Below are 17328 nucleotides of genomic sequence, written 5' to 3'. Positions count from 1 at the left end.
TACTCCCGCAGGGGAGCCCCAGCGTCATGCTGAGGTTTTAGTAGAAGTAGCTGTTGACTTCTGCTCCTGCGAGCCTGATGGTGTTTTAGATTTTTTACCTCTTCCTCGACCTCTTCCTTTGCCTTTTTGGACTTGTTGGGTCGAAAGGATTGCATTGTATGAGAATGAAATCCTTTCCTAGGTGGAGCAGCTGCGTAAAGCAGAAATGCTGACTTACCTGATGTAGTTGTTGAAATCATGGCATCCAGCTTGTCTCCAAAGAGGGCTTCTCCATTGTAAGAAAGTGCCTCAATATTCTTTTTTGATTCCGCATCAGCATTCCATTGGCGGCTCCACAGCACCCTGCGGGTTGAAATCGCCATAGCGGAGAATCTTGAACTCAGCAACCCAATATCCTTCATAGCTTCAACTAAGTAACCTGCAGCATCTTTGATATGGCCGAGAGTTAGGACTATTTCATCCCAGTCAACTGTGTCTATGTTAACAAGCAAGTTGTCAGACCATTTTTCCACAGCGCTACCTATCCACACACAAGCAATGGTGGGCCTGAGCACCATTCTGTTATCCGTATATATGGATTTTAGGGTTGTTTCTAATTTACGGTCAGCTGGATCTTTTAAGGTGGCTGAACCAGGGGCAGGCAAAACTAATTTCTTAGACAGCCGAGAAACTGAGGTGTCTATCATTGGGGGTGTCTCCCATTTGTGCCTGTCTTCCTCAGGGAAAGGGTACGCTACACGTATCCTTTTGGGAAGGGTAAATTTCTTCTCAGGGTTAGCCCAGGATTCTTCAAAGAACGCATTCAAATCCTTTGAAGGAGGAAAAGTCACAACCTGCTTTTTATTTAATTTAAAATAATCCTTTTCCTCTGGGACCAGTGTTGTTTCAGGAAACTCCAACACTTCCTTTATAGCAACTACCATACATTGTATACTTTTGGCTAATTTGGGGTCTACCCCTCTCAAATCCCCAGTGTCGACGTCAGAGTCGGAATCTGTGTCTGTGTCCCCTTGCATTATCTGGGCCAGAGACCTTTTCTGGGAACTGGATGGGACCCGAGTGGATGATATGGAGGGGTTAGTAAACAGTGCATCCTCCACAGACTGCATCCAATATTTAGTCTGTTGTTCAGACTCAGAGAATTTCTTTGCAAGCATTGACATATTCTTTTGCAACATTTTCACCCACTCCTGCTCCTTCTGAGAGGGAAGGGCCACCACATTACCCTCTTGTGCATCTAACATGGGTTCTTCCTGGGAAGATCCCTCCCTAATGTCTGACATGTTACACACGTGTACACACACACACCCCTATCACACAGGGGAGATATTGGGGACAGACCCACACTAAAGTCTGTCAGAGAGACACAGGGGGCTCTGCCAGTCCACACACTGGCCCTCATTCCGAGTTGATTGCTCGCTAGCTGCTTTTAACAGCATTGCACACGCTAGGCCGCCGCCCTCCGGGAGTGTATCTTAGCTTAGCAGAATTGCGAACGAAAGATTAGCAGTTCTGCTATTAAATATTTCCCTGCAGTTTCTGAGTAGCTCTAGACCTACTCCTAGATTGCGATCACCTCAGTCCGTTTAGTTCCTGGTTTGACATCACAAACAAATCCTGCGTTCGGCCAGCCACTCCCCCATTTCCCCAGCCACTCCTGCGTTTTTGCCTGACATGCCTGCGTTTTTTAGCTCACTCCCGGAAAACGCTCAGTTTCCATCCAGAAACACCCACTTCCTGTCAATAACTCACCGATCAGCAGAGCGACTGAAAAGCATTGCTCGGACCTGTGTAAAATTGCATAGTTTTGTGTGAAAATACTTAGCGAGTGTGCCCTGCGGCCCATACGCATGCGCAGACTCGCCCATTTTTAGCCTGATCGCTATTCTGCTAAAAACGGCAGCGAGCGAACAACTCGGAATGACCACCACTGCACCTTATTGTGAATTGTGGAAATATTACCCACTTACAGCGCACATACCAATAATAGGCCCACAGACCTAATTATAATGAACACTCTCTGCCCCTTCTATAATATCCTGTACTTGTATCAGCATTGTTAGGAGGAGAAACAGCATTCAGGAGCTTCACACTTGCGTTTCTGCAGGAGAAAATGGCACCCAGTGAGTGTTCTGGCAAGTCTGAGGAGAAACCCCGCCCTTCAGCCTCAGCAATGTAATATATTTATACTAGCCGGGGATGGCACATCAGTGGCTGTACATGTATGTACCCTTTTTGCCAGTGAGAGTAAGGTTATAATTAGTGATGTGCACCGGAAATTTTTCGGGTTTTGTGTTTTGGTTTTGGATTCGGTTCCACGGCCGTGTTTTGGATTCGGACGCGTTTTGGCAAAACCTCCCTGAAAATTTTTTGTCGGATTCGGGTGTGTTTTGGATTCGGGTGTTTTTTTTTATCATTTTGATCCCATAGTATTATTGACCTCAATAACCATAATTTCCACTCATTTCCAGTCTATTCTGTACACCTCACACCTCACAATATTATTTTTAGTCCTAAAATTTGCACCGAGGTCGCTGGATGGCTAAGCTAAGCGACACAAGTGGCCGACACAAACACCTGGCCCATCTAGGAGTGGCACTGCAGTGTCAGACAGGATGGCAGATTTAAAAAATAGTCCCCAAACAGCACATGATGCAAAGAAAAAAAGAGGTGCAATGAGGTAGCTGTGTGACTAAGCTAAGCGACCCAAGTGGCCGACAAAAACACCTGGCCCATCTAGGAGTGGAATTTACAACATGGAATGGTCAGCGCGCTCATTAGTGGAAATTGCGAGAGGGGAAAGAAGGTGTTGCGGGATGGAATACAGCTATAGGTATATGGATGTGTCAATCTGTTTGTGTATGGATGTAGGTTTAAGGCAATGATCAATCTAATGATGGTTTCTAATCATTCACTTTATTATGATATGGAGTGTTCGGATATCGTTTGCAGGCTGCCCTTCTATCAGCAACCTCCTTAAAATGATTTGATGGTTCCTTATTACACCGTTCCTTCACCACTGTCAGGTGTGTCCTGCAGACTACCCTTTGCAAGGTATACCTTCCTAATGGTATACCAAAAATGAACCCCAGCTCAGGTAAATGTCAGGTGTACCCTGCGGGTCACCTTTACCATAGGAGTGGTGGGTACCTATGTTCCCTCTGAAGCTGTGTCTTACTTGAATGTTTGGGGGGTATGACCAGTGCAGCGTCCCGCCTGTCAGTCCCCTCTCATGTGCAGCACTGAGGTGTGGGGTCGTGGGCTGTGTGTCTTATACTTACCGCCGGGGGCAGGTCTCTGCCTACCGCCGGTGACCGCGTCTCTTCCTTCCCCACCTCAGGCTATCAGTTCTCTTCCTCAGTGTCCTCCGTCTCCTTTGGTCCGCGCGCTGCCCCAGCAGCCGCCGGTCTCCTCCGTCCACGGGTCCCGTCTACCACTTCCGGGTTCGCGCGTCACGTGCGATGTCACGTGAGCGCTCTGTCTGGGGTGAATGCTGCTGCGTTCCCTTCTCCGGCCGGAGAGGGAGATCATTCAGTATCAAAACTACTCCTTGTATGTATGTGCACGTGACGCGCGAACCCGGAAGTGGTAGACGGGACCCGTGGACGGAGGAGACTGGCGGCTGCTGGGGCAGCGCGCGGACCAAAGGAGACGGAGGACACTGAGGAAGAGGACTGATAGCCTGAGGTGGGGAAAGAAGAGATGCGGTCATCGGCGGTAGGCAGAGACCTGCCCCCGGCGGTAAGTGTAAGACACACAGCCCACGACCCCACACCTCAGTGCTGCACATGAGAGGGGACTGACAGGCGGAACGCCGCACTGGTCATACCCCCCAAACATTCAAGTAAGACACAGCTTCAGAGGGAACATAGGTACCCACCACTCCTATGGTAAAGGTGACCCGCAGGGTACACCTGACATTTAACTGAGCTGGGGTTCATTTTTGGTATACCATTAGGAAGGTATACCTTGCAAAGGGTAGTCTGCAGGACACACCTGACAGTGGTGAAGGAACGGTGTAATAAGGAACCATCAAATCATTTTAAGGAGGTTGCTGATAGAAGGGCAGCCTGCAAACGATATCCGAACACTCCATATCATAATAAAGTGAATGATTAGAAACCATCATTAGATTGATCATTGCCTTAAACCTACATCCATACACAAACAGATTGACACATCCATATACCTATAGCTGTATTCCATCCCGCAACACCTTCTTTCCCCTCACTCAATTTCCACTAATGAGCGCGCTGACCATTCCATGTTGTAAATTCCACTACAGGAGGTAGGACGCCTCCAGGTCCAGCAGCACTCGTTAGCATTTTTCCTCCTGTGAGCGCAGCCTCCATCCATTTGAAAAAGCTATCTAGGAGTGGCACTGCAGTGTCAGACAGGATGGCAGATTTAAAAAATAGTCCCCAAACAGCACATAATGCAAAGAAAAAAAGAGGTGCAATGAGGTAGCTGTGTGACTAAGCTAAGCGACCCAAGTGGACGACACAAACACCTGGCCCATCTAGAAGTGGCACTGCAGTGTCACACAGGATGGCAGATTTAAAAAATAGTCCCAAACAGCACATGATGCAAAGAAAAAATGAGGTGCAATGAGGTAGCTGTGTGACTAAGCTAAGCGACCCAAGTGGCCGACACAAACACCTGGCCCATCCAGGAGTGGCACTGCAGTGTCAGACAGGATGGCAGATTTAAAAAATAGTCCCCAAACAGCACAAGATGCAAAGAAAAAAAGAGGTGCACCAAGGTCGCTGGAAGGCTAAGCTCAGCGACCCAAGTGGCCAACACAAACACCTGGCCCATCTAGGAGTGGCACTGCAGTTTTCTAGCGAGAGGATGAGTGCTTCCATCATGTGAATCTGAACCACTAGCCATGAACATAGGCCAGGGCCTCAGCCGTTCCTTGCCACTCCGTGTCGTAAATGGCATATTGGCAAGTTTACGCTTCTATTCAGACGCTTTTAATTTTGATTTTTGGGTCATTTTACTGAACTTTTGTAGTATACTTGACGACACAGAGGTAGAGCAGTGGACTACTGTACCGTACTGCTATATATATATATACTGGTGGTCAGCAAAATTCTGCACTGTCCTCCTACTATATACTGCGCACAACTAAAATGCAGCACCGGTATGGATGCATAGTATACTTGACGACACAGAGGTAGAGCAGTGTACTACTGTACCGTACTGCTATATATATATATATATATATATATATATATATATATATATACTGGTGTTCAGCAAAATTCTGCACTGTCCTCCTACTATATACTGCGCACAACTAAAATGCAGCACAGGTATGGATGAATAGTATACTTGACCACACAGAGGTAGAGCAGTGGACTACTGTACCGTGCTGCTATATATATATATATACTGGTGGTCAGCAAAATTCTGCACTGTCCTCCTACTATATACTGCTCACAACTAAAATGCCGCACAGGTATGGATGCATAGTATACTTGATGACACAGAGGTAGAGCAGTGGACTACTGTACCGTACTGCTATATATATACTGGTGGTCAGCAAAATTCTGCACTGTCCTCCTACTATATACTGCGCACAACTAAAATGCAGCACAGGTTTGGATGCATAGTATACTTGACGACACAGAGGTACAGCAGTGGACTACTGTACCGTACTGCTATATATATACAGGTGGTCAGCAAAATTCTGCACTGTCCTCCTACTATATACTGCGCACAACTAAAATGCAGCACAGGTATGGATGCATAGTATACTTGACGACACAGAGGTAGAGCAGTGGACTACTGTACCGTACTGCTATATATATACTGGTGGTCAGCAAAATTCTGCACTGTCCTCCTACTATATACTGCGCACAACTAAAATGCAGCACAGGTATGGATGCATAGTATAGTTGACGACACAGAGGTAGAGCAGTGGACTACTGTACCGTACTGCTATATATATATACTGGTGGTCAGCAAAATTCTACACTGTCCTCCTACTATATACTGCGCACAACTAAAATGCAGCACAGGTATGGATGCATAGTATACTTGACGACACAGTGGTAGAGCAGTGGATTACTGTACCGTACTGCTATATATATATATACTGGTGGTCACAGCAAAATTCTGCACTGTCCTCCTACTATATACTGCTCACAACTAAAATGCAGCACAGGTATGGATGCATAGTATACTCGACGACACAGAGGTAGAGCAGTGGACTACTGTACCGTACTGCTATATATATACTGGTGGTCAGCAAAATTCTGCACTGTCCTCCTACTATATACTGCGCACAACTAAAATGAAGCACAGGTTTGGATGCATAGTATACTTGACGACACAGAGGTATAGCAGTGGACTACTGTACCGTACTGCTATATATATATACTGGTGGTCAGCAAAAATCTGCACTGTCTTCCTACTATATACTGCCCACAACTAAAATGCATCACAGGTATGAATGCATAGTATACTTGACGACACAGAGGTAGAGCAGTGGACTACTGTACTGTACTGCTATATATATACTGGTGGTCAGCAAAATTCTGCACTGTCCTCCTACTATATACTGCACACAACTAAAATGCAGATACAGGTATGGATGCATAGTATACTTGACGACACAGAGGTAGAGCAGTGGACTACTGTACCTTACTGCTATATATATACTGGTGGTCAGCAAAATTCTGCACTGTCTTCCTACTATATACTGCGCACAACTAAAATGCAGCACAGGTATGGATGCATAGTATACTTGACGACACAGAGGTAGAGCAGTGGACTACTGTACCGTACTGCTATATATATACTGGTGGTCAGCAAAATTCTGCACTGTCCTCATACTATATACTGCGCACAACTAAAATGCAGAACAGGTATGGATGCATAGTATACTTGACGATACAGAGGTAGAGCAGTGGACTACTGTACCGTACTGCTATATATATACTGGTGGTCAGCAAAATTCTGCACTGTTCTCCTACTATATACTGCGCACAACTAAAATGCAGCACAGGTATGGATGCATAGTATACTTGGCGACACAGAGGTAGAGCAGTGGACTACTGTACTGTACTGCTATATATATACTGGTGGTCACAGCAAAATTCTGCACTGTCCTCCTACTATATACTACAATGCAGCACAGATATGGAGCGTTTTTCAGGCAGAGAACGTAGATATTTTCAGCACACTGAGCACAGATATTTGCAAGTACACTGAGCACAGATATTTTCAGCACACTGAGCACAGATATTTGCAGCACACTGAACACAGAAACTGAGAGAACGCAGCCACGTCCTCTCGCTATCATCTCCAAAGCACGAGTGAAAATGGCGGCGACGCGCGGCTCCTTATATAGAATACGAATCTCGCGAGAATCCGACAGCGGGATGATGACGTTCGGGCGCGCTCGGGTTAACCAAGCAAGGCGGGAAGATCCGAGGCTGCCTCGGAACCGTGTAAAATGGGTGAAGTTCGGGGGGGTTCGGATCCCGAGGAACCGAACCCGCTCATCACTAGTTTTAATACATGCCCTCAGAGCACCCTCCCCCCCCCCCCCCGCGCGCTCTGCACCCTTGTGCTGAGAGACATGCGCGTGTACCTGTATGCCGCCAACGATGACCGGAGGATCCCCTCTCTGCAGGACTCCGGTAATATACTCACCAGCCTTCTGACTTCTAGCTCTGTTAGGGGGTGGCGGCAGTGCTGTGGGAGTGAATGCTGGCCAGGCTTGGGCTGTGTTCAGTACCCTTCAGGAGCTAATGGTGTCCTGTCAGCGGAAGCAGAACCATTAATTGATAAGTTGGTTCCTACTTCCCCCCCTCAGTCCAACGAAGCAGGGAAGCTGTTGCCAGCAGCTTCCCTGTAAAATAAAAAACCTAGGAAAGTCTTTTTCCAGCAAAGCTCTGTAGAGCTCCACTAGTGTGCATCCAGTCTCCTGGGCACATTTTCTAAACTGAGGTCTGGAGGAGGGGCATAGAGGGAGGAGCCAGTTCACACTGTTGAAAAGTCTTAAAGTTCCGAAGGCTCCTGCGGAACCGTCTATACCCCATGGTACTAAAATGGACCCCAGCATCCTCTAGGACATAATAGAAAAATATGTCTTAGCTTTGTATGGCATAAAAAAAACTAGAGCGTCCCACCTTTCAGGAGATACTGGTGACTTGGGGATCAGAATTCAGGAGCCAGAGCAATTCACCAACGAAAATCTAAAACTGCATTTTAGACGTGTGGAGCTGGAGCAGGGACCAGCTGCTGGAAGGCTGATATCTCTGGTTCTGGGCACAGCAGAGACAAGCTGCTAGTGTCCACCAAAAGGGGAGAGTCCCAGCTTTTGGATTGTACCCTCAGAAAAAAATCTAAGTCAGACAGAACCTGAGATATCTGGCTGGGAAGAGCAATTAACAGTCTTGAATTGGGACCACTGCTTTCAAGTCGGATGACACCGGTTCCCCATGGCCGATTTTCAAAAATCTGGTACCCCTGGAAAGAGGGGACCCTCAGCTATCAGCCTAGTGCCCGTATACTCCTGGAGCCCTTGGGCAAGAGCCCATTGAGCCCATACGAAAAGAGGGCCCTGCATGTACATGGGATTTAAAATCTGTCTGTCCCATACACTCCACTGTATGACATTTTAGAATGTTCACTTGATTTTAGTGGTGGCCTAATTAGAATATACTGTATATCTGATATTTCAGAAGATCTGTGCAGGTGACAAGAATTATGACATCCACTTTGACTTACCATTAGCATAGGATGGGTTCTTTACTGTAAGGGTAGTAAGAGTATTGAACCATGTCTGTCTTAGAAGGAATAGTACCTCCAGGGGATAGATGTGATTGTCATAAATACAGTCAGAAAAGAATCTTTGTTTTTAATGTGAGAACAATTTGACAGTTTTTTTTTCTTGGCTTCCTCTAATCAAAACTGCTAAAATATATAAGAATAGTTTGACCTTTAAGAACTTTGTCTATTGTTTTATTTTTTTGTTTCTTATTAAGTACTGTATGTAACACATTACTAAACAGTTTTTTTTTTTTTTTTTTGGGGGGGGGGGGTGTTACATCTTTCTGTGCATTTCAGAACCACAGTTGTCATGTGGTAACACAATTTATTTTGGTTCACCTAATCTGAGTGAATATACAGTTTATGGTTTACAATAATGTAAAAAAAAATTATTGATTTATACTCCTCTTTGGATACAATAAGATGATTCAGTCAGACAAAAACAGCACTAACACAGGCTTAGGGGCCTCAGAGTTCTATGGAACACGTAGTTGACCTTCTGGAAATACACTTGTGTCCAGCATTTGTCCTCTCCATCTAAGTGGCAAACTATTGAGTCGAAGGGCCGACTTTTAGATTGCAGATGTAACAAAAACTCTTAGCATTAAGCTACCCACCTAGTCTTCAGCTGATCACATCTTTAAAGTACTCAGAACACGTGCTGCGGTTTCACATACAGTACAGCAGGAAAACAGAACATTTTAATTTTAAAACTGCAGTATTTCTAATAAATGTCCATTACAAGCAAATGTGGATTCCTGTAAGAGTATGGCTTTCACGCAACCAGTAAACCTAAAATATAGATTTTCTTAAATAAAAAAGCTACTGTCAACATTCTCAAATTCATATCCAAAATGGCATTATATGACAGTCTACTTATATTTGGTGTACGGCTGGCAGCTTAGCAGTTATCGGTCTAAAAGGGGCTGAGTGATGGTGTCCTTTATGTGACATCACTGACAGGAAGTCTAGGCTAATCTTTTCCCCAAAGATCACACATTTTTATAATTATCTTCTATTCTGATACATTCCTCCTAAAACTATATATATATATATATATATATATATATATATATATATATATATTTCTGTAAATGTTATTAATAGCTCTTTCACATAAGCCAACATGCAATGCACTCTGTGTCAAAGAAAAGAGAGGAGAACCTGTCTCCTGAGATTTACCAGAGACAGTGATTCATATGACACACTTTTTTGAGCAGCCTCACAGTTAATAAATAGATCTTCAGAGACTTACTACTTTTCCAGCACAAAGTTAGCAGAGATTACGGTAGAGAAAGTCACAGATACAGTATTTAAAAGATATAAATCAATAATAACATATTTAGGTTATTGACAGTTGCCCTTTAAATGAAGGATATGGACAGCAGAACTGGACTTCATAAAGTCAAAATTAACTTTTTAATATTTCTCTTTTTTCGCATATGTATGTTGTGTGGGTGCACGACTAGCTCACAAATTACAGTTGGACATGCTGCACTTCCCACTGCTGACGGCCCCTTCCCCCCTGTGCGATGTCATGGCGTCATGCTCTCAGGGGACAGGGATAGTTCAGGGTGCACTGCTGGTCTTTTACGCCACTAAATAATCTCTTGCAGAGACTGCAGCATTATGCTCTGGTACCATATGTTATGGCACAGATTGTGTTCTTCATTTGATGTGCAGTGTTAAGGCCATTAGACCATAGAATGTTTCTGCAATTGGGTTTAGAGTCTCCCACATGCCTTATGTCAGTGGTTTTCAATCTCACCTTCAATTTATTGCCAAAAGATCACGATTTGGGGATTTCTCTCTGTGGGATCGGGTTGGATAATTGCTGACCCAACAAAACAGATTAACTCACCTGTGCATGGTTAAAGAAATCCACAAAACATGACCTGTTGGTGGAACTTGAGGACTGGAGTTGAGAACATGTGCTTTATGGTAAACTTTAGACAAGATTTCAGGTGAGATTTTTAACAATGGCTTTTAAATAAAACACATTTGGAAAGTCGTAATTGTTGTTTTATTAACAATGTCATCATTCTCTATTGTGGAAGACTATATTTTTATCAGCGCTAACCAGTGCCATTTTGTGGCCTTGTTAACAAATGTGCTTCTTATTTGGATGCCCAGACAGCCTGTTCTAGATACATTTACCATATTAATCAGTGGGGGCTGCTGCTTGTGGGCTGCAGCGCAGACCACACATTGCATGGGGGGGTTCAGTTAACATTTATAAATATACATGTAATGTTACACACAGGGCTATTTTTCCTAAAGCTCTTTTGAAAAATGACACCATCCAGAATGGCATTCCGGAACTGCACACTGCTTCTTCTGCCCCGTCCCTGCCAACCCATTCACACTCTGGCCTGACCATGGGTGTCTGCACAAGCCAAATATATTAGTACGTAAGCTTTCACGAGCAGGGCCCTCTTCCCTCATATGCCTGTATGTCTCTTACTTAACCTATCTTCTTTTCAATACTTCCTTTGATGGTACAGAATCGCTCGGTTTTCTGCCACCTAGATACTTATTTCAGTGCTGTTTACTGACGCAGCTATGTTTATATACCCTATACTTGTCCTATATTGTAAATCACTGTCTTCATGTTTTGCCTATTTGTTTACTCTGTAATTGGGCGCTGCAGATCCCATGTGGCACCATATAAATAAAGGATAATAATAATAATAATAATACCTTCCAGAGTAGTGGTAAGAATTCCAGAATAAATCAATTTTTATACAGTGGTATAAGGAAGTAGAGTAATAGTTTTGTATTGTAGAAAGCAGCCAAAGCCCCAGTGCGAATAGAACCGCTGTGCCGCTGTGTAAAGGATGACAGTAGCGAGTTAAAGGATAAATGTTTAGCAAATTGCCTAATTGAAACTGTTCTCCTTTTCCCGGTTGTTGTTACAGAATATAATTTGGCGGTTTAAGTTTTCCCAACTGAAAGGCTCCTCAGATGATGGAAAAATGCGAGTAAAGCTGCTTTTTCACAATGCTGACACAAAACAAATTGAAATGAAGGTAGGTAATGTGGTTATGGAATCATTTATAATCAAAGAGAAGCATATGACATACCCAGTTATGGATGAGGTGCTGCAAATGTTAAAAAAAATTATAATTCAAATTAAAGCACAATCACAATGAAAACGGGATGAGCACTTAAATTAGACAGACAGTAGGTAGAGCATAAATGTTTTAACTTTGATTTAATCATGAATTTTCCATTTGCACTTCAAACTTAAAATGTTTAATAAAATATAGTTCTCTGGCTTATTATGTCAAGGACACATACTACCAACGAGCAAAGTGACTTCTTTTATTTAAAATGCATTCCCAATTGAGGCAGTATAGCCAGGCATACAGGGGCACAGTGTAATGGTTTAATTAACATTTTTGCATAATGTAAGAGGGGTCTTAATAATTTGGCTTTCTTTAGAGGAGCCACTGTCATGCCTTATCCAGGGATAATATTCACAGTTATATCAAACCATGCATCAACAAAATATAGCAGATGGATAGTCATTAAAGCATTACAGAGTCATATGAAAAATACTGTATACATACAGTAGAAGTTAAAGAACACTACAGTAACAGGAAAGAAAACTATAGGTTGTTGTTATACATTAAATAGCAATTTGTGAAACGTATATAATTTTATATTCATGCGATGGACACAACCTTACATGATAATACATATATTACCCTCTGTGCAACTACTTTGACTCTTGATTTCCTCACTTAAGATCCCAGGTTCTCATTCCTCCAAAAGTCCATATGAGCCTTTCTTGCAATGCTGCCTCACGGACGTATGGGCACATCTCATGTTTCCAATGGTAGCTGCACTTGTTCAGGGTCACTCTGGTGAGGCATGTGAATGTGTTTGCTATGAAAACCAGTAATATTCCATAGATCCTTGCCTGAGACTCAAATACCAAGGGACTTATAGATATTTGCCCCGACTATCTATTTGATTATGTTTGAACGTGTCTTGCCCTACATGATTATTAACCTGTTCCACCGGTTTCTGACATTCCTCACATCAGACATGGAAGCCAGCCACTTCCCAGCACAGCTAACTTTGAGGATTATGCCGTATAGATATAGGTGAGGCACCAACACATTTGGAAGATACCATAGTCAATACAGTGGTGACAATTAGATGCCATGTCACACATTAGCCACTTCAAACCACATTCATCAATGTAAAGTAGGTCCACACTTGCCAAATTCTGAAAATATTTTCTACACCTGCCAATCAATATACAGTATTATACTAAGGTGAACAATCTGATATTCAGTGTTAAAGGCTACAATAAGCAGCATTCTCTCCTCACTTCAGCTTTTGACCCTGCAAGCTGGTTTCCACAATCACCTGTGACTGGCTGATGTTTACCAGTCAAGGAGAGGAGCACTGCACTTCCCTAATCAACTGTGATTGGCTGATCTTCTCCTGCCACTAAGAGAAGCACTGCACTTCCCTAAACAACTGTGATTGGCTGATCTCCTCCTGCCACTAAGAGAAGCACTGCACTTCCCTAAACAACTGTGATTGGCTGATCTCCTCCAGCCACTGAGAGGAGCACTGCACCCACACCAGATGCTTGCAGATGCCTGGACTAAGGGGCATATGTGCTAATCCTTGGAGAGAGTTAAGATAGAGAGAGCTACAGTACCATTTTTCAAACACATCCTGTAACATGACAGTTAGGAGCTGATTGGTTTATCTCTCTCCACTTTATTTCTCTCCAAGGCTCAGTGGTGCATGCAGGCTGGGTTTCTAAGTATCTAGAACCCCTGATTGGCTAAATTCTCTTTTTCAGAGATTGATCGAGTGGTGTCTCCGTCTCATTCCAAACCATGGGAGTAATTCAGATCTGATCGCTGCTGTGCGTTTTTCAACAGCGGGCAATCAGGTCCTAACTGCGCATGCACCGCAATGCACACACGCGTCGGACAACAGCTACGGGCATCGTTGGTCAGCGACGGGATGGTGTGAAAATCTGATCACACAGGCGTTCGCAAGGTGATTGACAGGAGGAGGTCGTTTGTGGGTCGCAACTGTTTACAGGGAGTGTCCGGAAAAACGCAGGCATGTCCAAGCGTTTTCAGGGAGGGTGTCTGACGTCAGCTCCGGCCCCGACAGTGGTTAAAGTGGGCCGGAACGGGGCGGAACCAGTTCCGCCTCTGCCCGGCTATGGCATCAGGTCCCTGCTCCATTGTAAAGGTGGCAGCAGCCGCCAGCCAATCCCGGCTCGCGGACCGGCTGCAGCACCAATCAAAAGAAGGGGAGGCTTTTTTAAAATCTGGCGTGAGCCAATCACGGCTCCCGGACCGCCAGCCAATGAGAAGCTGCCAAGTGGCAGCTTCTCGTTAGCTGGCGGTCCGGGAGCCGTGAATGGCGCACAATCGGCGCTAGATTCAAAGTGCTTTCTCCCCCCCCACTCCGCCAGGAAGCTAACAGTGCCCCATCTCCCCCGTTGCCTCAGCCGCCGGAGTGTGAGCCGCAGGCTGTATCGCCCGAACCCCCCCGCGCAGCCGCGGGCTGTAACGCCCGATCCCCCCCGCAGCCGCCGGAGTGTGAGACGCGGGCTGGAACGCTCGATTCTTCCCCCGCCGCAGCCGCCGTAGTGTGAGCTGAAATGCCCGACCCCCCCATCCTCGCAGCCTCCGGAGCTGTAATGCCCGATCCCCCCCCCCCCCGCGCCGGAGTGTGAGCTGAAACACCCGATCCCCCTCCCCCCGTAGCCACCGGAGTGTGAGCGCGGGCTGTAACGCCCAATCCCCCCCGCAGCCGCTGGAGTTTACTGTGAGGCTGAGCGGCGGGCATTCTACAGGAGACTCATGGTTCACTGTGGAGGGATGAGAGGGGAGGGGTGGGGGATGGACGGTACTGTAATGGTGGTGCAGAGGTGGAGCAGTTCTGGGGGACACAGAGGGAGGTGCTGAATGCTAAGTGACAATGAGGGGGTGCTGGATACTGTGTGACAGAGGGGGTGTAGTGATGGGGCAAACGGGGGTGCTGGATGTTCTGTCTCTTTTACTGTGTTATGGGGGACTCTGCTTGCCGTACTGTGTAAAATGGGGCTCTGCCTGACGTACTGTGTAAAAGGGCTCTGTCTCTCTTACTGTGTATAAGGGGGACTATGCCTGCCGTACTGTGTAAAAGGGGGCTCTGTCTCTCTTACTGTGTATAAGGGGGACTATGCCTGCCGTACTGTGTAAAATAGGGGTCTGTCTGCCGTACTGTGTAAAAGGGGGCTCTGTCTCTCTTACTGTGTATAAGGGGGACTATGCCTGCCGTATTGTGTAAAATGGGGCTCTGTCTGCCGTACTGTGTAAAAGGGGGCTCTGTCTCTCTTACTGTGTATAAGGGGGACTATGCCTGCCGTACTGTGTAAAATGGGGCTCTGTCTGCCGTACTGTGTAAAAGGGGGCTCTCTCTCTCTTACTGTGTATAAGGGGGACTATGCCTGCCGTACTGTGTAAAATGGGGCTCTGCCTGCTGTACTGTGTAAAAAGGGGCTCTGTCTCTCTTACTGTGTATAAGGGGGACTCTGCCTGCCGTACTGTGTAAAAGGGGGCTCTGCCTGCCGTACTGTGTAAAAGGGGGCTCTGCCTGCCGTACTGTGTAAAAGGGGGCTCTGCCTGCCGTACTGTGTAAAAGGGGGCTCTGCCTGCCGTACTGTGTAAAATGGGGCTCTGCCTGCTGTACTGTGTAAAAGGGGGCTCTGTCTCTCTTACTGTGTATAAGGGGGACTTTGCCTGCCGTACTGTGTAAAAGGCGGCTCTGCCTGCCGTACTGTGTAAAAGGGGGTTCTACCTGGCATAACGCATGATAGGGGCTCTACCTGGTGTAATGTGTGTAAGTGGTGCTACTGTGCGGCGTAATTTGAATAATGGAGATTACTGTGCAGCATAATATGAATTGGTATTATTTTGTGACCACGCCCCCTCCCCCTAAATTTTTGTCACTGGTCCTATTTTAAATATGACGGGGGGCGCCGATGCGGTTTCTTGCACACAGCGCTAAAGTGTATGGACTCATGAGGAGAGTGACAAAGTAGACAAGAAAGCAGAAGGGACACACAGAAGACCTAACAGAGGTGAGCAAAGGTTGTTCAACATATACTGATATAATGTGAACCAAATCTAAAATTAGGAGGGGGAGGGCACTGCTGTGGGCATTGTGTGTGTAAGTGGCTCTGCTATTGTGGGCATTGTGTGAGAAAAGGGCACTAGTATGTGGGGCGGGCAGTGTAAATAAGATTGTGCTACTGTGAAGCATTATTTTGAATTGGTGGTACTTTTGTGAGGCCACGCCCCTTCCTTGTGAGGCCACGCCCCTCCATTGTGAGGCCACACCCATTTATGCGGTGCGCGCGCCTTCGGCGCGCACTAAGCAGGAGGGATTGCGGGCGATGTGAGTTCCCCCACCTCTCCAGGACCACTTTAAGCCCTGGGCCCCGATCAGCCTGTTCTCACCGCACTGGAGGAGTAAGTCCTTGGTTGCGCACAGACTGCACACAGTGGATTTTTGCAGCTCGGCTTACACATTCGATCGCACACTTGCACATAGAATTTACACTCCCCCTGGAGGTGGCAAATATCTGAACGCAGGACAGCAAAATTAGCAGCCCAGCGATCAGATCTGAATTACGCCCCATGACCGCCACCATGATCATAGCTGCTGTCGCAGGAAGCTCTGGTTGGCAGAGCTCTCTGCACAGAATGTCCGGAGGAGTGTGGGAGCTGCTGCACTTTCTCAGCCAAGCAGCTCCATTAGTGGCCATCAGTCTCTTCCTCTCAGCCCTTGGTACTGTATCTGTGTATATGTATGTACAGTATGTGTGTGGTGTGTCATGTGTGTGTGAGACATATAGATATATATTATTTACATACCACACACTGACATAATGTATATATCAGTGATATATATATATACAGTAATACAGTATACACATACATACATACATACATACTCACACACATATATATATATGTATATATATATATATTTATATCTTACTACACAATGGTTCGGCACTCCAAAAGCAGACAAACACATATGGCCAGTACCCTCATAACATTCAGATATTAGCACAAAGATGCGGCACTCACGGCTCTTTTCAATAAATCAATGCCAACACATTGGTGTAATTTGCAACGTTTCAGTCATTGTTGCAGTCAGTGGTGCCGACTACTGAAATGTTGCAAATTAGAGCAATGTGTTGGCATTGATTTATTGAAAAGAGCCATGAGTGCAGCATCTTTGTGCTAATATATATTTCTCTTACGTCCTAGAGGATGCTGGGGACTCCGTAAGGACCATGGGGTATAGACGGGCTCCGCAGGAGATAGGGCACCTAAAAAGAACTTTAACTATGGGTGTGCATTGGCTCCTCCCTCTATGCCCCTCCTCCAGACCGAAGTTAGATTGTGTGCCCAGAGGAGAAAGGGTACAATGCAGAGAGCTCTCCAGAGTTTTCTGTTTTAAAGAATTTTGTTAGGTTTTTTATTTTCCTGCATCGTGGGA

General features: G+C 45.5%; 1 protein-coding gene across 1 annotated transcript in view; it reads left to right on the top strand.

The window, feature by feature from the left end:
* Positions 1-17328, top strand: part of SNTG2 (syntrophin gamma 2) — a 1009087-nt gene that overhangs the window by 940425 nt on the left and 51334 nt on the right. Inside the window, exon 16 of the mRNA XM_063915497.1 lies at positions 11706-11816. Coding sequence (XP_063771567.1) covers positions 11706-11816 — 111 coding nt within the window. The remainder of the gene's footprint in view (positions 1-11705; positions 11817-17328) is intronic.

This window comes from Pseudophryne corroboree, chromosome 4 (assembly GCF_028390025.1).
Source record: "Pseudophryne corroboree isolate aPseCor3 chromosome 4, aPseCor3.hap2, whole genome shotgun sequence".
NCBI classification, from domain to species: domain Eukaryota; kingdom Metazoa; phylum Chordata; class Amphibia; order Anura; family Myobatrachidae; genus Pseudophryne; species Pseudophryne corroboree.
This window is presented reverse-complemented; position numbering and strand designations above follow the sequence as displayed.